Source organism: Diadema antillarum, unplaced genomic scaffold (assembly GCF_040938485.1).
Source record: "Diadema antillarum isolate AM-2024a unplaced genomic scaffold, OU_Dant_1.0 seq00001666_RagTag, whole genome shotgun sequence".
In the NCBI taxonomy this organism is placed as follows: Eukaryota; Metazoa; Echinodermata; class Echinoidea; order Diadematoida; family Diadematidae; genus Diadema; species Diadema antillarum.
Genome location: NW_027272364.1, coordinates 510,954 through 528,660, shown reverse-complemented (window position 1 = coordinate 528,660; position 17,707 = coordinate 510,954). Strand labels below are relative to the sequence as shown.

General features: G+C 37.9%; 1 protein-coding gene across 1 annotated transcript; it reads left to right on the top strand.

Annotated features, from left to right (window-relative positions):
- The first annotated feature begins 15,944 nt into the window (after positions 1 to 15,944).
- On the top strand, positions 15,945 to 17,192 carry LOC139711528 (probable G-protein coupled receptor No18). The gene has a single exon (XM_071623404.1). The coding sequence runs from the start codon at positions 15,945 to 15,947 to the stop codon at positions 17,190 to 17,192; it is 1,248 nt and encodes a 415-aa protein (XP_071479505.1).
- The last annotated feature ends 515 nt before the right edge of the window (positions 17,193 to 17,707 follow it).

Genomic DNA, 17,707 nt, shown 5'->3' with positions numbered 1-17,707 from the left:
AAAGGTCAAAGATCAAGGGAAAGTGCTGAACTAACTTTTTCCTCCATATCTATGAAGTGGCTCAAATTATCTTGAAACTTTCTACATATCTATGCAATGGATGTTCTGCCTGACAGTGATTATCCTATGAATTTTAGGGTCAAAATCCAGATGAAAATGGTAACAATGTACTTTTCAATACAGAAATTGCACTTTTTCTCCATACCTTGAAAATTACTCAGTGCATACACTTATGAATGGGCAAAGTCAACTTAAAGTCCTTAAATCCCCAACCTGTACATGCTCTCCTATTCATCCAATTAAACCTAGGTTAAGGAAGGTGAACATTCAACACATTTGAGACCAACTTGTCATTTTAATATTTGCCAATTTTGTGAAAATGTAATCACACATTGTCCATATGTACTGTAGACCTATTAGGAGAATCATGCATTATGGCGGAGGCATACCAGTCGCCTTAGCGACATTTCTGAGTTTCTATAAGTTCTTTGATAATGCGTCAGATGAGCGTCTACGTGAAAGCTCTTAATTTATTTGATTTTATTCATTTCTACATTCAATCAAATACAAATTGAATACAAATTTTAAAAAAGACAAAGAATAACAAGTTCAGTTATATAAAACGATAATATTACAGCATACTCAAACAGATACACATATCTGAGCAATTGCATTGAACAGTATACTGTACATACACAGAAACATAAAATGAAACATATAGTATTTTTAATTGAATAACAGAGATAACTGAATGCAGGAGATCGCCATCGTGAGCGATTTATCTTGAAATGGATGGGGACTCATCCGACAATGAACACACTGGGTAGATCCACACTAGTTTCTTTCTTGCTGTTACGATAACTCCAAGGTTTTCGTTTATTGCGATAACAATCCAACGAGACCAAGCAGGAGTAGAGGATGTCATTTCTTGTTAATATATACTATGCCCTTAGTTTCAACAGTCTATAGAAATACATGTGTACGGCATTTTTGTTTTTGTTTTGTTTTTCTCAAAACTTCACACTATATGGTATTATTTGACTTTCAACAGCTTCTGCTGTCTATTCGAGTCCCAAGAAATTCTTTATAAAATAGCTTGACATCAGGCTTTTTATCACAAATCAGCTAACTTAAGTCAATCCTTTACAACTAGTCACCGGTAAACATACTGACCCAAGAAGCTATATACAGTATAGACCTATTATCATCTGATAAACCCGGTTCATGTTGCGGTTAGTAAACAGATTGTATTTGTCGTAAAATCTGGGGTACATGTTACATGGTAAGTATAGGTTAGCAACTGCACAATATGATTATATTACTAAGGTGTGTCTGTTTAGGAGCTCATTTTTTTTTCTTTAATGCATGAGATTATCATGTTTGACTGACTCACTAGAAACTTTTGAAAGTTTCTTTGTTGTTGTTATCGACTATGAATTTGAATTATAAGGCTCCTAAAGTTCTTTTAAGTTTCAGTGGCATTTATTAACATTACCTACATGTCTTTATTGCACAAAATGCTATACCACGAAAAATTTGTATTATATATTCAAATCACAGTCCTCTTTTTTACCGTCATCCTGCCGCGTCTCAAACCTATTTGTGTGTGAATTATTCTGGCTGATAATCCTGTCTGGAAAAAAAAAAATGTATATATATGTATGTATATACATGTATATAATATGTTATATATTATACATGTACTTCGTTGTCGTATCAGGGCAATTACCCCCCTGCTAAATAATATTAATAATGATAATAATAATGATAATAATAATAATAATAATACAGGGTACTTATAATGCGCCCATTCCACATAACTAATGTGCTCAAGGCGCAGATACTTGTTAAGGTTAGAGTAAAGATTAGGGTTATTGATTATGGTTAGGTTTAGGGTTAGAGTTTGGGTTAGGGTTAGAATTAGGTTCAAGATAGGATTAGGATTGGGGTCAGGGGAAGGGTCTGGGGTGATTGCTCTGGGGGTAATTCCCCTATAAGCCCCCTTCGTTGTACACGGTCGACTCAAAATCATTCTTCTAACCGAATGGCTTCAAGTCGCATTTCCCTCAAAATGTTGTTACGCCCCTTACGTTGAAACCGAGGCCTTCCCAGTTGTTTGACCCGCTCTGCAGCAGGGAATTCAATCGTGCCTCATTTTTTGTATCTTTCTTCGACTTGAAATAAGCATTCCTTTCTTACTTACTTTGCTATTCCTTTGTTTTGCTTTGCTTTCTGTATTTTCCCCTCCATTGATGTTTTGATCATTTGATGTTTGCAATGTCGAACGTCTATTTAAGACGACGGTCTTTTCCTCTTCTTTTTTTTTTCATATTGTGCCGCTGTCATGGGGCCAAATAGGAACTGCAACCACCGTGGCCATGCCTATCTTGGCTGATACAAACACTACTGAAGCAGAACAAGAATAAAACGTAATGGCTTCTGTTCCCATATGCATGTCATTCCAGTATATCTGTAGCCTCCATAAATTGATAAAATGTCTAGAACATGGATATCATCAAAACGCATTTAATATATGTACACACACACACGCACACACACACACACACACACACACATATATATATATATATATATATATATATATATGTATATTAAAATGTAAATACAGTTTTTCAAATGTAATTACAGTTTTTAGTCTAATGCCATTTTAGGTTTTTTATCATATATATATATATATATATATATATATATATATATATTTATTAGTTCTCCGCTCCATCCTAAACATCCGCTGGAGTGACTTTATCACCAACATCAAAGTACTTGAGCTAGCAGAGACTACAAGCATCGGAGCCACGCTGATGATAAGTCAACTGCGCTGGCCATGTCTCGAGAATGGAAGACCATCGTCTTCCTATAAGGTCATGCTGTACGGTGAGCTCTCTTCTGGACACCGAGACAGAGGTGGACCCAGGAAGAGATATAAGGACAGCTTGAAAGAACCTTGAGCACCTGCCACATCGACCACCGACAGTGGGCTGCTATCGCCTCTGATCGCACATCTTGGCGCCTCACTGTCCGACGGGCAGCAGGCGCCTTTTTGAGGATGATCACAGGGCTAACCTCACAGAAAAAGACAACGGAGGAAAAACCTAACACCCAACACCAACCAACCGATTTTCCCGTGCAACCGTGCCTACCTGTCCCCTCCCGCATCGGACTTATCAGTCACTACATCATGTACATAGGCCTTGTACCCACTAGACCACCGAGCTTCCGCCCGACAGCCAAAGCATTTATCGAAATTATAAGTAATTCCTGCGAGGAATTGTTTTATTGCAACTGATCGACAAATTGCCCTTCATCGAGGTAAATAAACACCGTTCATGTAGTGTTTTAGTAGACAGTATATATAGCCATGATAAAAAAAAAATATGAGCATCCATCTTCACGTCCAACTCGAGTATGTATGCCCATGATTTTTTTTATCATACCAAAACAATGATCGGTACTTCTTTACTTACGTCGATGAAGAGCAATTTATCAATCAGTTGCAATGAACACAACTCGACGAAGAATTCATTGATTTGAATCAAAGATACTGTCAATCAAAATTATCATTTCGATTATAATGGCTGTTTTTTTTTTTCAAACCACACCCGGTGACTTGATTACTTTCGTGTCCTTCATTTTGCAATATGATTTTTTTTTTTGCGCAATCTTCAATAATTGTGCATCTTCGTATTTTCTACAGATCCCTGTTTATATTAGCCTTGCTCTTCATAACCGTCCTCCAATAGAACTTGATATTCATATCCACTGCAAAAAATCGGGTGTTAAATATGAAACACCGAGCTGGTGTTAAATTTCTGGTGCTCATTTGTGGTGTTGAATTAACACCTCCGGGTGTCACTTCAAAACATAAACCTCATTTTAGAAAGGTAATTAGTTACAGTTTTTCTTGTTGATTTTGAACTACAATAAGACGAACAAGAACTTTCCGATAAAGTATTTGATTTTTGAAAAAAGTTGTAAACACATTTACACTGCAGTAACACCATTTGGTGTGTGGAAGCTAAGCTGGTTTTATACCATACCATCGGCATTAACACTGGCAATATCAAATCAACACGTGTAAGTGGTGTCATGGTTGAATTAACATCAGCAGGTCCAGTGTCAAATTATCACCAGCTACAGTGTCAGATTAACACCGGGAAGGGCCAGGTGAACTCTTTTCAACACCATCAAAACGTACTTTCTACACCTGTCGGTGTGGTCCTCTATTGACACACATGGTGTTCAATCTAACACCGCTCTTTTCACAGTGTATCGTGTTTGCGAAGTAAGGCTTGCTAGAATTAGTCTTGCAACACATCACGCAACATCTGTAAGCTAGCCTTAAATATCTACACATCGCGTTTTGATTTTATGCAGGCAATCAGGGAGACTCTGTATTGGAAAATATTTTCAGTCTCAGAGGAAATAAATAACAAGATCATAAGATGCCATAGCTTGTGGAAGAGTTCTTATCTGAGTGATGTTCGTTATTCCGAAGGTTCGTTAACCCGAAGATGAAATAAGGTTCGTTATTCTAAACACGCAATTTCTCTATATATACCTAGATTTCATTACTCCGAAAAATAATGAATAGGGTTCGTTAATCCGAACATTATTTTTGTTGTGTCACTCCGAAGATTCGCTATTCCGAAAGTTCGTTAATCCGAAAATGGCATGAGGTTCGTTATTCCTAAGGTTTGTTAATCAGAAAATGAAATAAAGGTGCGTACTAACGAATAACCAGTCATATTTCGTTTCGGGATTTACGAACCTTCGGAATAACAGACATTTTTTTTTTCCCGGATTAACAAACCTTCGGAATAACCAACCGCACTTCATTTTCGGATTAACGTACGTTCTGAAAAAGAAACCGTAGTTCATTGTCAGATTAACGAACATTCTGAATAACGAAGTGAAACTATATTGCTATAATGCCGCAATGCTTGTTTTCTTATGGTCCTGAAATCAAATGAACCGTGAATGTGAAGAGTGATATCAAAAGAAAATAGCTTAAACCATGGACCTACTGTGAGCACTTACACAGATGGAAAAAACATGGGGTATACCACTATTCGTGACATCAAGTCCCTTTAAGTCCTTTCTTAATGTACTTGACTTCGATCAAAAAAACAAAATCCTATACCATAAAGGTGTTAGAATTCTCATTAAGCATTCAAAGCATTCAAAGAAAATGTAAAGGAATGTCAAATGATGTATTCGTTTCTCGTCATAGGACCGACATATATTTCATCCTTAGATTTCCGTTCATCCTAAGACACTGAAACAGGATGTTTTATACCTTCTTATAGTTCTTTCTTGATCAAGCCGTGTATTTTGGTACCGTGTAATTAATGCACGGTAGAGGCATTATGGTAGGAACACTGGATGGCAGTAAACTGACACTGAAGATGATAAACTGAGTAAATGATAATACAGTTTTTATGATTATCATCCGAAATAACACTGCTCGTACATGTTTACCTGATTCATACGACAGAAGCTTGCAACGAAATGCCAATCTGAAGAGAGACAGAAACATGTTCTTTCCTCCGTTGGCATGACAACAAACATTTCCACCAAGGCGGCGTTGACGTTTTCTCGCCGAACGCTTTAAATATACTTCATGTTCTCCCTCGACTCATTCTATTGACATAGAGAAATATCGACATTGGCTAGAACAAATTCTCCGTCATATCTTTTTGCCATCAGAGAGTGTAGAGTGTGATTAACTTTTCCATGTCTGATCGAGGTATTGCCACATTTAGCATATTTGTCTTTTTGATTATAATGGCGCTCTACAAATAGGCCTAGTCGAACCCAGTACGACTGATTGTCCATGATGATATCGCTGGTTTGGTATGCCCGGGCTTGCCTATGAACATGAGCCTGCGTGTTTGTAAGTGCGTACGTGTGTAAGTGTGTGTGTGTGTGTGTGTTTGTGAATGTGTGTTGCATATATTATGCGATGGGGTATAATTGCGCTTTGTCGAATTGAAATGCCCACCTTCCGTGCATGTTCCATTTGACCTCAATTACCAGAGCAAAATCAAAACAACAGAATCGTGGAAGTATTAAAAATAATAAAAATGACAATAAGGGCCTATACATTGCCAAAAATTAGGGATTTTTTCATATTTCACATTGCATGTTTTCATGAATAGTGATTAAGATAGCAAAGCAAACACTCATGTGAGGCGATTGTATCACCTCTTCACAGCTTTTTCAATGGACCGTCTGTCTGTCCGTCTGTCTAAATGTATGCAAATTTTAAGCATTCTTTCACAAATTATTGTCTCAACAACAATAACAAGGCTTGTGGCAGGCTTGTTGACCTACCTAGAAACAACTTACTAATGTTATGTAAATTTCTGCGTAAGAAACTTCATTGGAAAGAGCAGGTTCGAGAAAAAACACTGTTCGTTACGAGGCTATACAGGGAAAAAAATCCACGAATCCTAATGCAGTGTATTTGATTTCCTACCAATTTTAACACATTTTTCATTCCAATTCATCTATTGCAAAAATTAGATTTCGTGCCAACTTTTTGGTGTTATGAAAATTTGCAATCAATTTAGTTTCGGGCACACTAATTCGCGGATGGTCAATGTATTTCCGCAGTTGTCAATTCAATTACGTCACGTAGCAATAATTGAATTCGTCCCAAGTATAAGAATCTTGGAACTGGAAATGACATTCAGTTTCGTCATTGTGCAAAAAAAAAAAAAAAAAATGCAAGAATTGCTTATTCGTTAGTAGTAGTCCACGTTGCCCAGCGTAAATGCATTTACTTAAATAGCAAAATGCATAAAGCTTACTTTTTGTTTATTCAAGAGCAACATTCTGGTGAAATATGTCCATTTTGAATTCTGACTTCAGTACATCTACATACACGGAGTATGTTTAATATGCTATGTCCATACTGCTCATTTGTTATTATTGTGTGAAATTATCTGGCAGCCATCAGACCATGCGAAAATTGATGACACAATATTTAACGAGCGATTTCGCGACGGAACTGAATGAAATCATGTGTGGTTTTGAATGAAAAAAATAAAGTATTCAAATGAGCAGAAATACAAATGAATTGTGTCAAAAACGGTCTACAACTGGTCAGTGTTCACAAAAACAAAACAAAAGCATTTGTTCTTGTTTTGCTTATCTTTACTGTTGGGTTATTGAAACACAACAAAATTAATTGATGCGAAGAATATAAGTTTTATTTCATATCAAAGAAAAAGAAACATTTTGGAAGGATTCTTGCAGATGATACTGTAGTGTAAGGTGTGTATAAAAAAGGTCCTTTTTTATTATTAGCTCATCAAATCTGCATGTATATTGCTTGCTATATTGGACAGGAGACGTGCATCGAATGGGATCTGACGTGGGCTTTCGACCTCGATCTGGGCAATAAAAGCAGGTCAAAGAATGGTCATAGCAGTCATCAGATTGCCCAGATGACCAAAGCATCTCGGTATTCCTTACATTACCGGACTCCCGCCAGATGACGGAATTACTCATCGCAGTAAATGTAATGTATGCAGCACATAGAGAAGTCAATTACACAAACGATGCAAATATCCTGCGCCAGTCCTTCTCCTATATTGTGAGTTATTTGGATGGGGTTCTTTTTTTTATTCGTCATTCACAATCGTTGTCGACAAGCCTCGATCAACCCCCCTCTACAAAGGATAATTCCTTGATTACAAGACATTGACATTTCTCCGAAACGACGATACCAATTAAGGGACACTATGGAGAGGATTCAAACACCACAGTGTAGGTGGAACCAAATTCCGGATTCCTTTTACTGAGGCTGTCTTCTCGGAGGTAACTTCTCGGGGCAATGACTTTGGGGGAGCTGATTGAAAACCTTCAGATGACTCGCCATCATTCGTGTGGTCAAGCGTCTCAAAATTTTATTCGAAGTGTTTCCTTTCCTAAAGTGTAATCCTACCTTCAATATGACAATTTATATATTTCCTTATCTACGTATACGACTGTACAACCTACAATCGTGTTTATGGATGCATACAATTCATATGGTTATGCTGACAAATGGTTCATTTTTATTAGACTGTATTATTAAACTTGTAGTGCACACTTTCGCTAAAATGTTGCGTCATGGTCGCGACACATAATATCGCATATTCTAGGTTACTACTGGCGTGCGATCCGTTATTAAAACACACCACGACTGGCAATTAGTACTTCATCTTGGAATTTTTATTTATGTCTATCACAATTCTGCGTCATTGTTCAAATTGTGATCTGAATCGTGGAGTAATCGTGGTGATCGTGTCAGATCTTATCATGTCGTCGTGAGGTCAGCGGCGACTACCGTATAGTTTTGGACGGTTCAAAAATTGTCTGAGATCAACGCGATTTGCCACGACTAGCCGACCTCACGATCTGATAAGATTCGATAAGATCTGACACGATCACCGAGATTATCCTCGATTCAGAAGGCGATTTCAATCGAACAGTAACTGTTGTTATCAATGGCCAATCGTGGCGTGCGTATAGCGGATCGCAAGACAGTTGGAACCCAGCATACCAAAACTGATGTTACCATGGCGATTCAGAAGACAAGCTTCCAACTGTGTTGTTGTTGTTGTTGTTGTTGTTGTTGTTGTCGTAGTTGTTGTTGTTGTCGTAGTTGTCGTTGTTGTTGTTTTCTTTTGCTTTGGACATGCCTGTTTGTTTTTCTCGTGTTGATTTGGTTCAAGTGCCTGTCGGAGATTGATTTCAGCTTGTGTGAAATAGTCACGTTCACACCACTCCGGCATAAACAGACTGAAACTAAAACTGAAACTGCAAAAACTCAGCTTCCGATTGAGATGGCTGGGATGCATTGTAAGTGCAATAAAAGGAACATGGAATAAAATGTGTTTTCATTGGTACAATTCTTTTGGTGGATTAGAATTGTTACTAAATTCAAATTTGGATTGTTTGAATATGAAAGTGATATGTAAGAATCAACTTCCACTGTTTTATATTGAAATATTAGAAGCTTGGTTAGTGATAAAGAATAAAATTTGTTTAAAATATCAACCCAAGGTGCATGGAGTACAATATGAGATTTTATGGCATAATAAAAATGTAACTTTTCATAAAAATACTTTATTTTATGATGGTTGGTATCAAAGTGGAATTGTATTTTTCAAAGACATTTTCAAGAATGGTAATTTCATATCTATTACAGAGATTCTGGCTCAACTTAAACGACAGAAAATTAAGCAAACATTGATTTTTTTTTTAAATTATATTTTATTACGCCAGGCCATCCCAAAGTCATGGATAAGCAATTATACGGAATCATGTATAAAGTTTTGTAATAGATCATTAGAAATTCTTAAGATAAGAATAAGAATAAGAATAAGAAAGCAAAAAAGAAGTATTCAAGATGTTCCAACCAAACAGTTTTTACAAACTTTTGTGTACACATTGTCCCGATAGTAACAGATATTGGGAAAAGATATTCGACTCATCATTCGATTGGATGAATATATTCAAAAGAAACTTATGTTATTGTAAAGAAAACAAACTGAAAGAATTTAGTTTTAAGATTTTGTATAATTTACTACCAGTAAAAAAGAATTTGTATAGATGGCATAAGAGATGGAAAATGTCAGCATTGCGGCGTAGATGAAGATAATCTACATGCGTTTATTGAGTGTAAATCAAACAAGGTTTTCTTTTCGTATCTGATGGTTAGAATCAAACTTATATATAATGCTGATTTTGAAATAACAGGAATGCATCTGTTAAAAGCCCATAAGGAGACTGAATTAAATTTGTTTTTGACAATTGCCTTTTGGCGTATTTACAAATATATACTGTTAAGAAATAAAACCGGAAAAAGAATGTCGTGAAACTAATTTGCAATATTTGTTTGAAAGAGAAATTTGTCAAAGAATTGAGGAAGATTTGAATAGTAAGAAAACACATGATAATTTACCAAAGCAAATGATGTATATTGTGTAAATAGTTTGTAATTTCTTTTAATCTCAGGAATGTCTTTTGAAGTTCAGTGTGTTTTCTTTTTCCGCTCTTTGTAATGTGATATAAAATGTTGAACTATGGAGGCAATACATACCCTGTTGGGGTATTAAAAAAAAAAACTGAAACTGAAGAAAAAAAATCCAAAAGCATCACAACATCACATGTCTCGCCACTCACGGAAAAATAACGTGATAGAACTGCGAATATCTTGTGTGTTTACATCCGTAAATGGTCCTTTAGTTTTAAACATTTCTTGCGGATATAACATGTTGAATTAATATTCTATCGGCATTGTAAGAGGAAGAAATTGTGCCACTTTCATCTGACACAGGCCTTGATAGTATTATGAAATGAGGACAGCCATGTTAGATAGACAGGTTTGGAAGTGCAACTTCGTTTATGAAACCCGAAATGGCATAATAGGCTGAAGCTAATACATGCTGTCCAATTAGTAGTATAGTTACTAGTAGTAGTAGAAGTAGTAGTAGTAGTAGTGGTAGTAGTAGTGGTAGTAGTGGTAGTATATAGTAGTAGTATATAGTAATAGTAGTAGTAGTAGTAGTAGTAGTAGTAGTAGTAGTAGTATATAGTAGTAGTAGTAGTATAGGAGTAGCATGGTAGTAGTAGTAGAAGTAGTAGTGTCTGTGGTGGTAGTAGTAATAGTAGTATCGGCGTTATTTAGTGACGGTAACATCACCACAGCAACGGCATTTGCGTCATTAAGGACGCGGATTACAGCAAATTCAAAATGCTGCATGATTCTAAGGTTGATGTTACTGATGCTGAAATGCGTAGATTTCAACCTCGAAGAAGTCAACCATTCAATTGCGCTCAAAAGCATGGGCAAGTTAATTCGTCTCAGCTCATCAGAGAAAAATAGGGGAGGAGGAAGGAGAGAGAGAGAGAGAGGGGGGGGGAGAGAATAGACATGTATTGGAATCGTCACAGGCATTACGTATAATTCCACTACAGAATGGTCAAAGAGAGTATACTGTAAAGCATTCCACTGAATTAAGACTGAACAACAATGGCACGGATAGCTTGGAGCCTGGAATCAACCCTTTGCGAAAGGGATGAGTATTTTATCGCAGAGGGAACCTATAGGGTCTTATTATTACCCTGTCAAATAGAAGTCGGTTCCTTTGATGCAACAAGGTTGTGCAGAATGGTACACGTGTATAATAGCGACAAAATACTGACAAGAAAACATTTCAATGTGAGACACATGCACATGCGTGTAAATAAGCAAAGGTAGTGGTTTTGAATTCTATCTAAACATGTCACAAGCTAGTATATGTTTGTTTGTCTGTTTTCATAACATGATTTGTACTTCATGGGGTGGCCCACATTAATATCTGGGTAAGACAAAATAGAGTGGTAGAAGTTTCCTCAGTGTTTTTAAGAAAAAGTGGTCTCGAAATTACATACATTATGCAAATGAGGTTGCGAATAAAAAACTATTGTTTTCTTCGGATATAATAGATGACATTTAGACTTGATATGGAAGCTTAATTCATTTTATGAAAATAATGTTATAATGGGTGATTTTATTTGCAACATGTTGATACGGAAAAATGGTGAAAAGTCTGGGCACGTTAATGCAAAAATCTGGTGATGTTCGTTATTCCGAAGGTTTTACTAATCAGAATATGAAATAAAGTTCCTTAATCCGAAACACCCACAAATTCTGTATGCCTAGACGTTCGTTAATCCGAAAGTAAAACAGGATTTTTTAAGTGAAATAAAATTCGATATTCCAAATGTTTATCAAATAATGAAAAAAAAAGTTCGGTATTCCGAAGGTTCGTTCATCCGACTATGAAAATAAAAAGGTGCGTGTATACTAACAAACTTTCGAAATATACAGTCACAAAAATCATGACGTTTGTAATAATTATGTGAAACCAAGAAGAGATTCGTAAAATAATCATCTTATCTAGTTTTATTCTAATATGACTGCGACCAGTATTTCGAGTTCAGCAAATGCATGTGAATCATGTAATATTTCATATCCTATAAAACTTTGCCATAATTCCATTGGTTTGATTCCGCTCTAGCTTCAATTCACTATAGCCAACTTGAGCTCGACAAACAACATATCGAAGTGTACTTTTCATACATGGATTCTTTAACAATATGGACGTGAAACAAACAAACAAACAAACACTAAAATACATGTACTTTGAAGAAGATCGATTACTACGAATAACTATATCATCAAAAGGGGTATGACTGAAAAAAATATGAAAAACTTCTGGAATCGTCATTGAAACAAACCTGATATAAGATGTTATGCTGTACCTATACAGTTTGCACAAGATCATGATTGGCTGGGAGTAAACAGCATGAAATTTGCATCTAAAATTATATTTATTGTACACGATGAGAGATAACTATAAGACGTGATGGGGATCATACATCATTATTCTCTGCAAGGTACGGGCAAGACAACTGGATGCTGTCGCGAGGTATTGCACTGAAGAAAATCACAGTACAGACACATAATCAATCAGAGTGGTGAGGTAGTCTTCATCTGGAAGGATGATTATGTGACGTGGACGATTAATTACAATCCTATTACATCAAAGAGAACATCATCTGTGGGAAATATACCCGGGTATCCTATACACTATGTTATACAATCACTTTTTGACTGACGCATGCAGTTTTGTTAGTGCGTCACCAGATCTTTTGTTACTGAGTGCATTGTGAAAAAGTGAAAAAGTTGTTAATCGGCTTGCCGTCCTATATGTCAGAAGTGGCAATACCCCCCCCCCCCCCCCCGCATCAGTTCTAGAGCGTCAGATGCGTATGGGTACCTTTCCATCTAATCACTGCCAACCAATACCAAATACAACACTTAGATTCATGAACCATAACTGATTGAAGGCTAGTCGTTGATAATGCTAAGGGCCTCCTAACGCCAAAGCTATATATTCAGATTATTTCGGGGCTCAATAACGAGCAATGATAATTCCATTTACACTCTGTCTATGCAATTAAAAGAACCTTTAAAAGAGTTCGTAATGGATGATTTTGGTGTGTGTTAATTTGTTTACATATTACCAGCTTTGACTGTCTGCAGACATTCTTGATATCTTAGTGGTTTATCATTAGATCTTGCTGACCAATTAGCACGGTATACCGCTGGCTCGATTTATGCATGAATAGACGTGTTCGTAAATAGGATAAGTGCATACTATATACGTCGTTTGAAAGAGCTGAAAACTATCTAAGTGGTAAATAATTATGTTCAATGTTTGTTTGTCTGTATATGATTCTTATGTCTTTGCAATACTTACACTGTAAAAACATCGGTGTTAGATTTAACATCATGTGTGTTAAATCTAACACCGATCAAACTTCAAGAGATGACCACACCCACAGGTGTAGAAAATGCACTGTGATGGTGTTGAAAAGTGTTCACCTGACACTTCGTGGTGTTAATTTGACACTGTACCTGGTGTTATTTTGACACTGTACTGGTGTTAATTAAAAAATGACACCACAATATATGGTGTTGATTTGATATTTGTTGGTGTTAATATCAATGGTTTAACACCCGTCTAGCTTCATTAAAGAGACCACACCAGCTGGTGTTACTGTGGTATAAATTTATTTTCTCATTTTTTCAAAAATCTAGTATTTTAATGTAAAATTCTTGATCGTCTTTAAATAAAAAATCAACAAGAAGTGCAGTTACTAAGAAACTCTTCAAAAAAGTTTTATATTTGGAAATGACAACCAGAGGTGTTAATCTAACACCATAAATGAGCACCGAAAATTTAACACCAGCTCGGTGTTCACCATAACACCGGACTTTTTGCAGTGTACCGAGAATAGAAAGAATTATGTTACTAATATATATATATATATATATATATATATATATATATATATATATATGTTTATGTAATATATTGCTGTGTTGTATCAGAAAGGAAAAGCGGTTGATATATTATTACTCACTTGCTACATGCGCATTTGGACCGGACCTTGCCTTCACTGGTGCGTTTTTGAAGAACAGAGTATTGAATTGAAATTCATTTATATCAACTGTGCTATCCAAACTTTCTGAAATCGCATTAGCAATATTGCTGCTACAGAGCCAATATGTTTTCTGGAGTATACCAGAGTGGGATATCAATAACTCAAAGGCGGCGCCTTCTTTCCGTTACATGTCAAAACGCTACCTACTCATTTCAAAATAAAGAGGGAGAGAGAAAGACAGAAAGAAAGAAACAAAGAGAGAAAGAAAAAGAAAGAAAGAAAGAAAAAAAGAAGGGGAGAGAGAGAGAGATAGAGCAAGTATTTGAATGTCTTGCGTATAATGGACGCAAAAAGGCAATCATTGGATTAGGGACAATATTGAATGGTAAAAGCAAAGAAAGTTTAGTGCCACAAAGGCGCTAATACATCTACTCTTGCATTACTGTCAAATCCTTTAGCCGCAATCGAGAGAGACAAATTAGTTTTGCCCTAGCACCATTATGGCGCTAAAATTAACGACACGACGTTTTTGGCTACCAATGGGTAATAATGATGGGTCATAATGATGTGTGAATGCCATTAACACGCTTTGAGCGCTTGCAACTTAGGAAGGCATTTTTTCCCTGTGATGCCCACCAATTTGTCACCAAATCACTTATGGGAGATTGACAGAGCTTGTACTAATCGCTCGCGAGATGGAATGGCAGAAATACCGTGATATGCAACTCCACGACCAGCTAACCGCGGGGACTGAACACTTTCTGCGTCGCCACTTTGGTAATCGATAACCAAGTCGAGCGCACGCAGAGAGCGGGAGCGGATTATATTCTTTTCAGTCCCAGACGGCAGCGCATGGCAACACAACGTGTGACGAGAGGGTAGGTCATCAACCCACCTCAATATATTTTCGCGCCTGAATGAATCAAAGGAATGCCTTAAAACGTCATCCTTTACTTCTCGTGCCTCAGAGCCTTTCTGAGAACCCGACTGGTATAATGATACGGCTTGCGGATTCCTCTGTCCTTCAATAAGTCACTTTTCATCGGACAAAGAACGAAGATGTGCGATACATGAGCGTTAATGTGTATATTCGGTATGATGGGCTCATACACTTGTAGAATGAATGTGTATTTCGTTTTTGTCTTTTGCTGAAATATCCAGCAGGATCTAATTGAGACGTAATGACTGTGCCCCTCGAAAGGGTCCATGTTCTGCTGGGAAGTTACTCCGCGGACTTAATCAATCGGAGCTCATCTCTTCCCGCCTGATCTGAACCGTCCGAACTATCCCGGATCGTGTTTGCAAGCAATAGCAGTCCTGCTTCTGAGAGTGGCCTACTTGAGAAGATTTATTCATCATGCTAGCTGAGTAACGCTTATTGCTTTTGTAATGAATTCGGATGAAACATGAACCAACCAGTACCCCATGAGACGTGCTATAATTGCTCCAGAAATATAGAACCAAATAAGCTGGGGAAAGATTAATCCGAAAAGGATTGCGTCACGAACACATTGACCACATAGCTACTTGTTAGAGCGACAAATTGTGACAGGGTGACCCGCTAGATGTAGAGTCTACAATTATTAGGTGGGATGGACAACGCGATCTTGATGGGGTGGCCGGCCTCTTTCCATTTCAGTAATCAACCAAGTTGCGTGCGTGTGCGATCTCACTGCGCGTTCGTTAGCCAGGCGTCACGATTTGTTGGTACCATTCCAAACGATCTCTGAACTTGGTCGGGTGCATCATTGTGGCGAGCCACTCACCCAAATGACTCAAACAACACCGTGTGGGTTGCTGGAAAGCTATGACGCTAAAGAGAAAGCAAGCGTAGACGTGTTTCCCAACGGTATAACTCCATAGTGAGTAAAAACTTTGGCTCACTTCCGGAATCAATTTGCGTGCAGCTGCTGTGTACTTCTCGCACCATAACTATGAGCTATTCGCAGGTTTATTCGGCAGAGAATTTCACTACAGACAATCTAGTTGAAGACAGATCGCTGGTTGAGATTATTTGTGGAACTGTCTCTATGGCAGCAATCATTTTAACTAGTGTCTGCGGAAACTCACTGGTGCTTGTTGCAATCTGGAGAGAGAAGAGCCTTCACAACAAAACGGCGGCTTTCATCGCCAATCTTGCCATTGCAGACCTCCTTAATGCGGTGACCTGTATGCCCACAATCTTGGCTAGTTGCGCCCATGGAAGATGGATATTTGGAAACGTTGCTTGCAACGTCATCGGAGCATTCACGACGATAGTATGTACCGTGAGTATCAACACACTTGGCGCAATATCCGTGGATCGCTTTTTCTGTATCGTGTCCCCGTTCCACTACTCGGATCGAATGTCAAAACGAAGGATCGCTGCCATTCTGACATGGATTTGGGTTCAATCAACGCTTTTCAGCATATGTCCAGTTATCGGCTGGTCCCGATACATTTTCATTTCAACTGAATATATGTGCACTGCAGATTGGTCGACTCCCGTCTCCTACACGATAGCTGTATTAGCGGTTAATATTGTCCTGCCGATAATTGTTATGACTTACTGCTACGCGAATATATTTCGAATAGCTTCTGCACATCGTAAGCAAATCAACGCCCAGCTGAAAGAAAATCGCTTGACTGCAAGCACAGATGCACTAAACGGACAAGGCAATGGCTCGGTTGTAAATATTGCGCAACGTTCGAAAATGGCGGCACTCACAAGCCGCGCCAAACAACTGCGAAAAGACACAAAAGCGGCGACGACGTTGCTCATTGTTATCGGAACATTCCTGTTGTGTTGGTTACCGCACAGTGTTACCATGCTATTCATAGGATTTAAAGTGGATAATCTTCTTCCCCATGACGTCTACGTTGTATCCACGTGGTTTGCCATGTTGAACTCGGCCTGCAACCCTTTCATCTACGGCATCACCAACAAACACTTCCGTGACGCCTTCAAGAGGACGCTCCGTTTCGTCCTTCCCGCTTCTTGTAAAGTTTGCGTCAGGGCACAGGTGGAATCCGAGCTGTCCATGGGTGCTACTGTGTCACCCTCTCCGTCACGTACCTGCAATGCCCGGCAACTGGATGCCAGATTACACCGGCCGCGTCGCCTCTCCAGGGAAAGTGCGAACAGCGGCCAGACAGTGTCGGACATCTCAGAATATTGTGAAAAGGTGCCAGAACAGTTGTGATGTAGCACCTACATTCACATGATAATATAGAGTACTAATTTATGACAGGCGGGACTTTGGTGCATTTTGCCTGACTGTCAATGTACATGTACTGTCACTGCGCACTGTACTATTATTAAACACAAATTATCTGTTAACTGATAGGCATTATGAAAAATAATATATAGACTGTTGCTATTTATTGTAACTCGTATTTTGATGTCTTTACCCTTCAACAACTTCGATCACAAACAGCTCGAATATTGTCAGCTTCCCAAATTACGATTTCTGCGTTGCTAAATTTACATTCACGGTGAACATTAGCAAAGCTGTTGCGCCATGTTTCTTTAAAATGCCAAATACGAATTGGAGCCAATATCCTATGCTTGTCCGATTCATTAACCCGCAAAGCTCGATGTAACATAGTGGGTTCGGTGATAAAAGGCCTTAAATAGGAACGAGAAGACATGCACTAAATTAGGGATGCTCGGAAACAACTGTTCCCGTTTGGCGTACACAGTGTTTCTTGGACATTT

Excerpts from the sequence above, each read along its gene's own strand:
- LOC139711528 (XM_071623404.1), top strand. The coding sequence starts at position 15,945 with ATGAGCTATTCGCAGGTTTATTCGGCAGAGAATTTCACTACAGACAAT.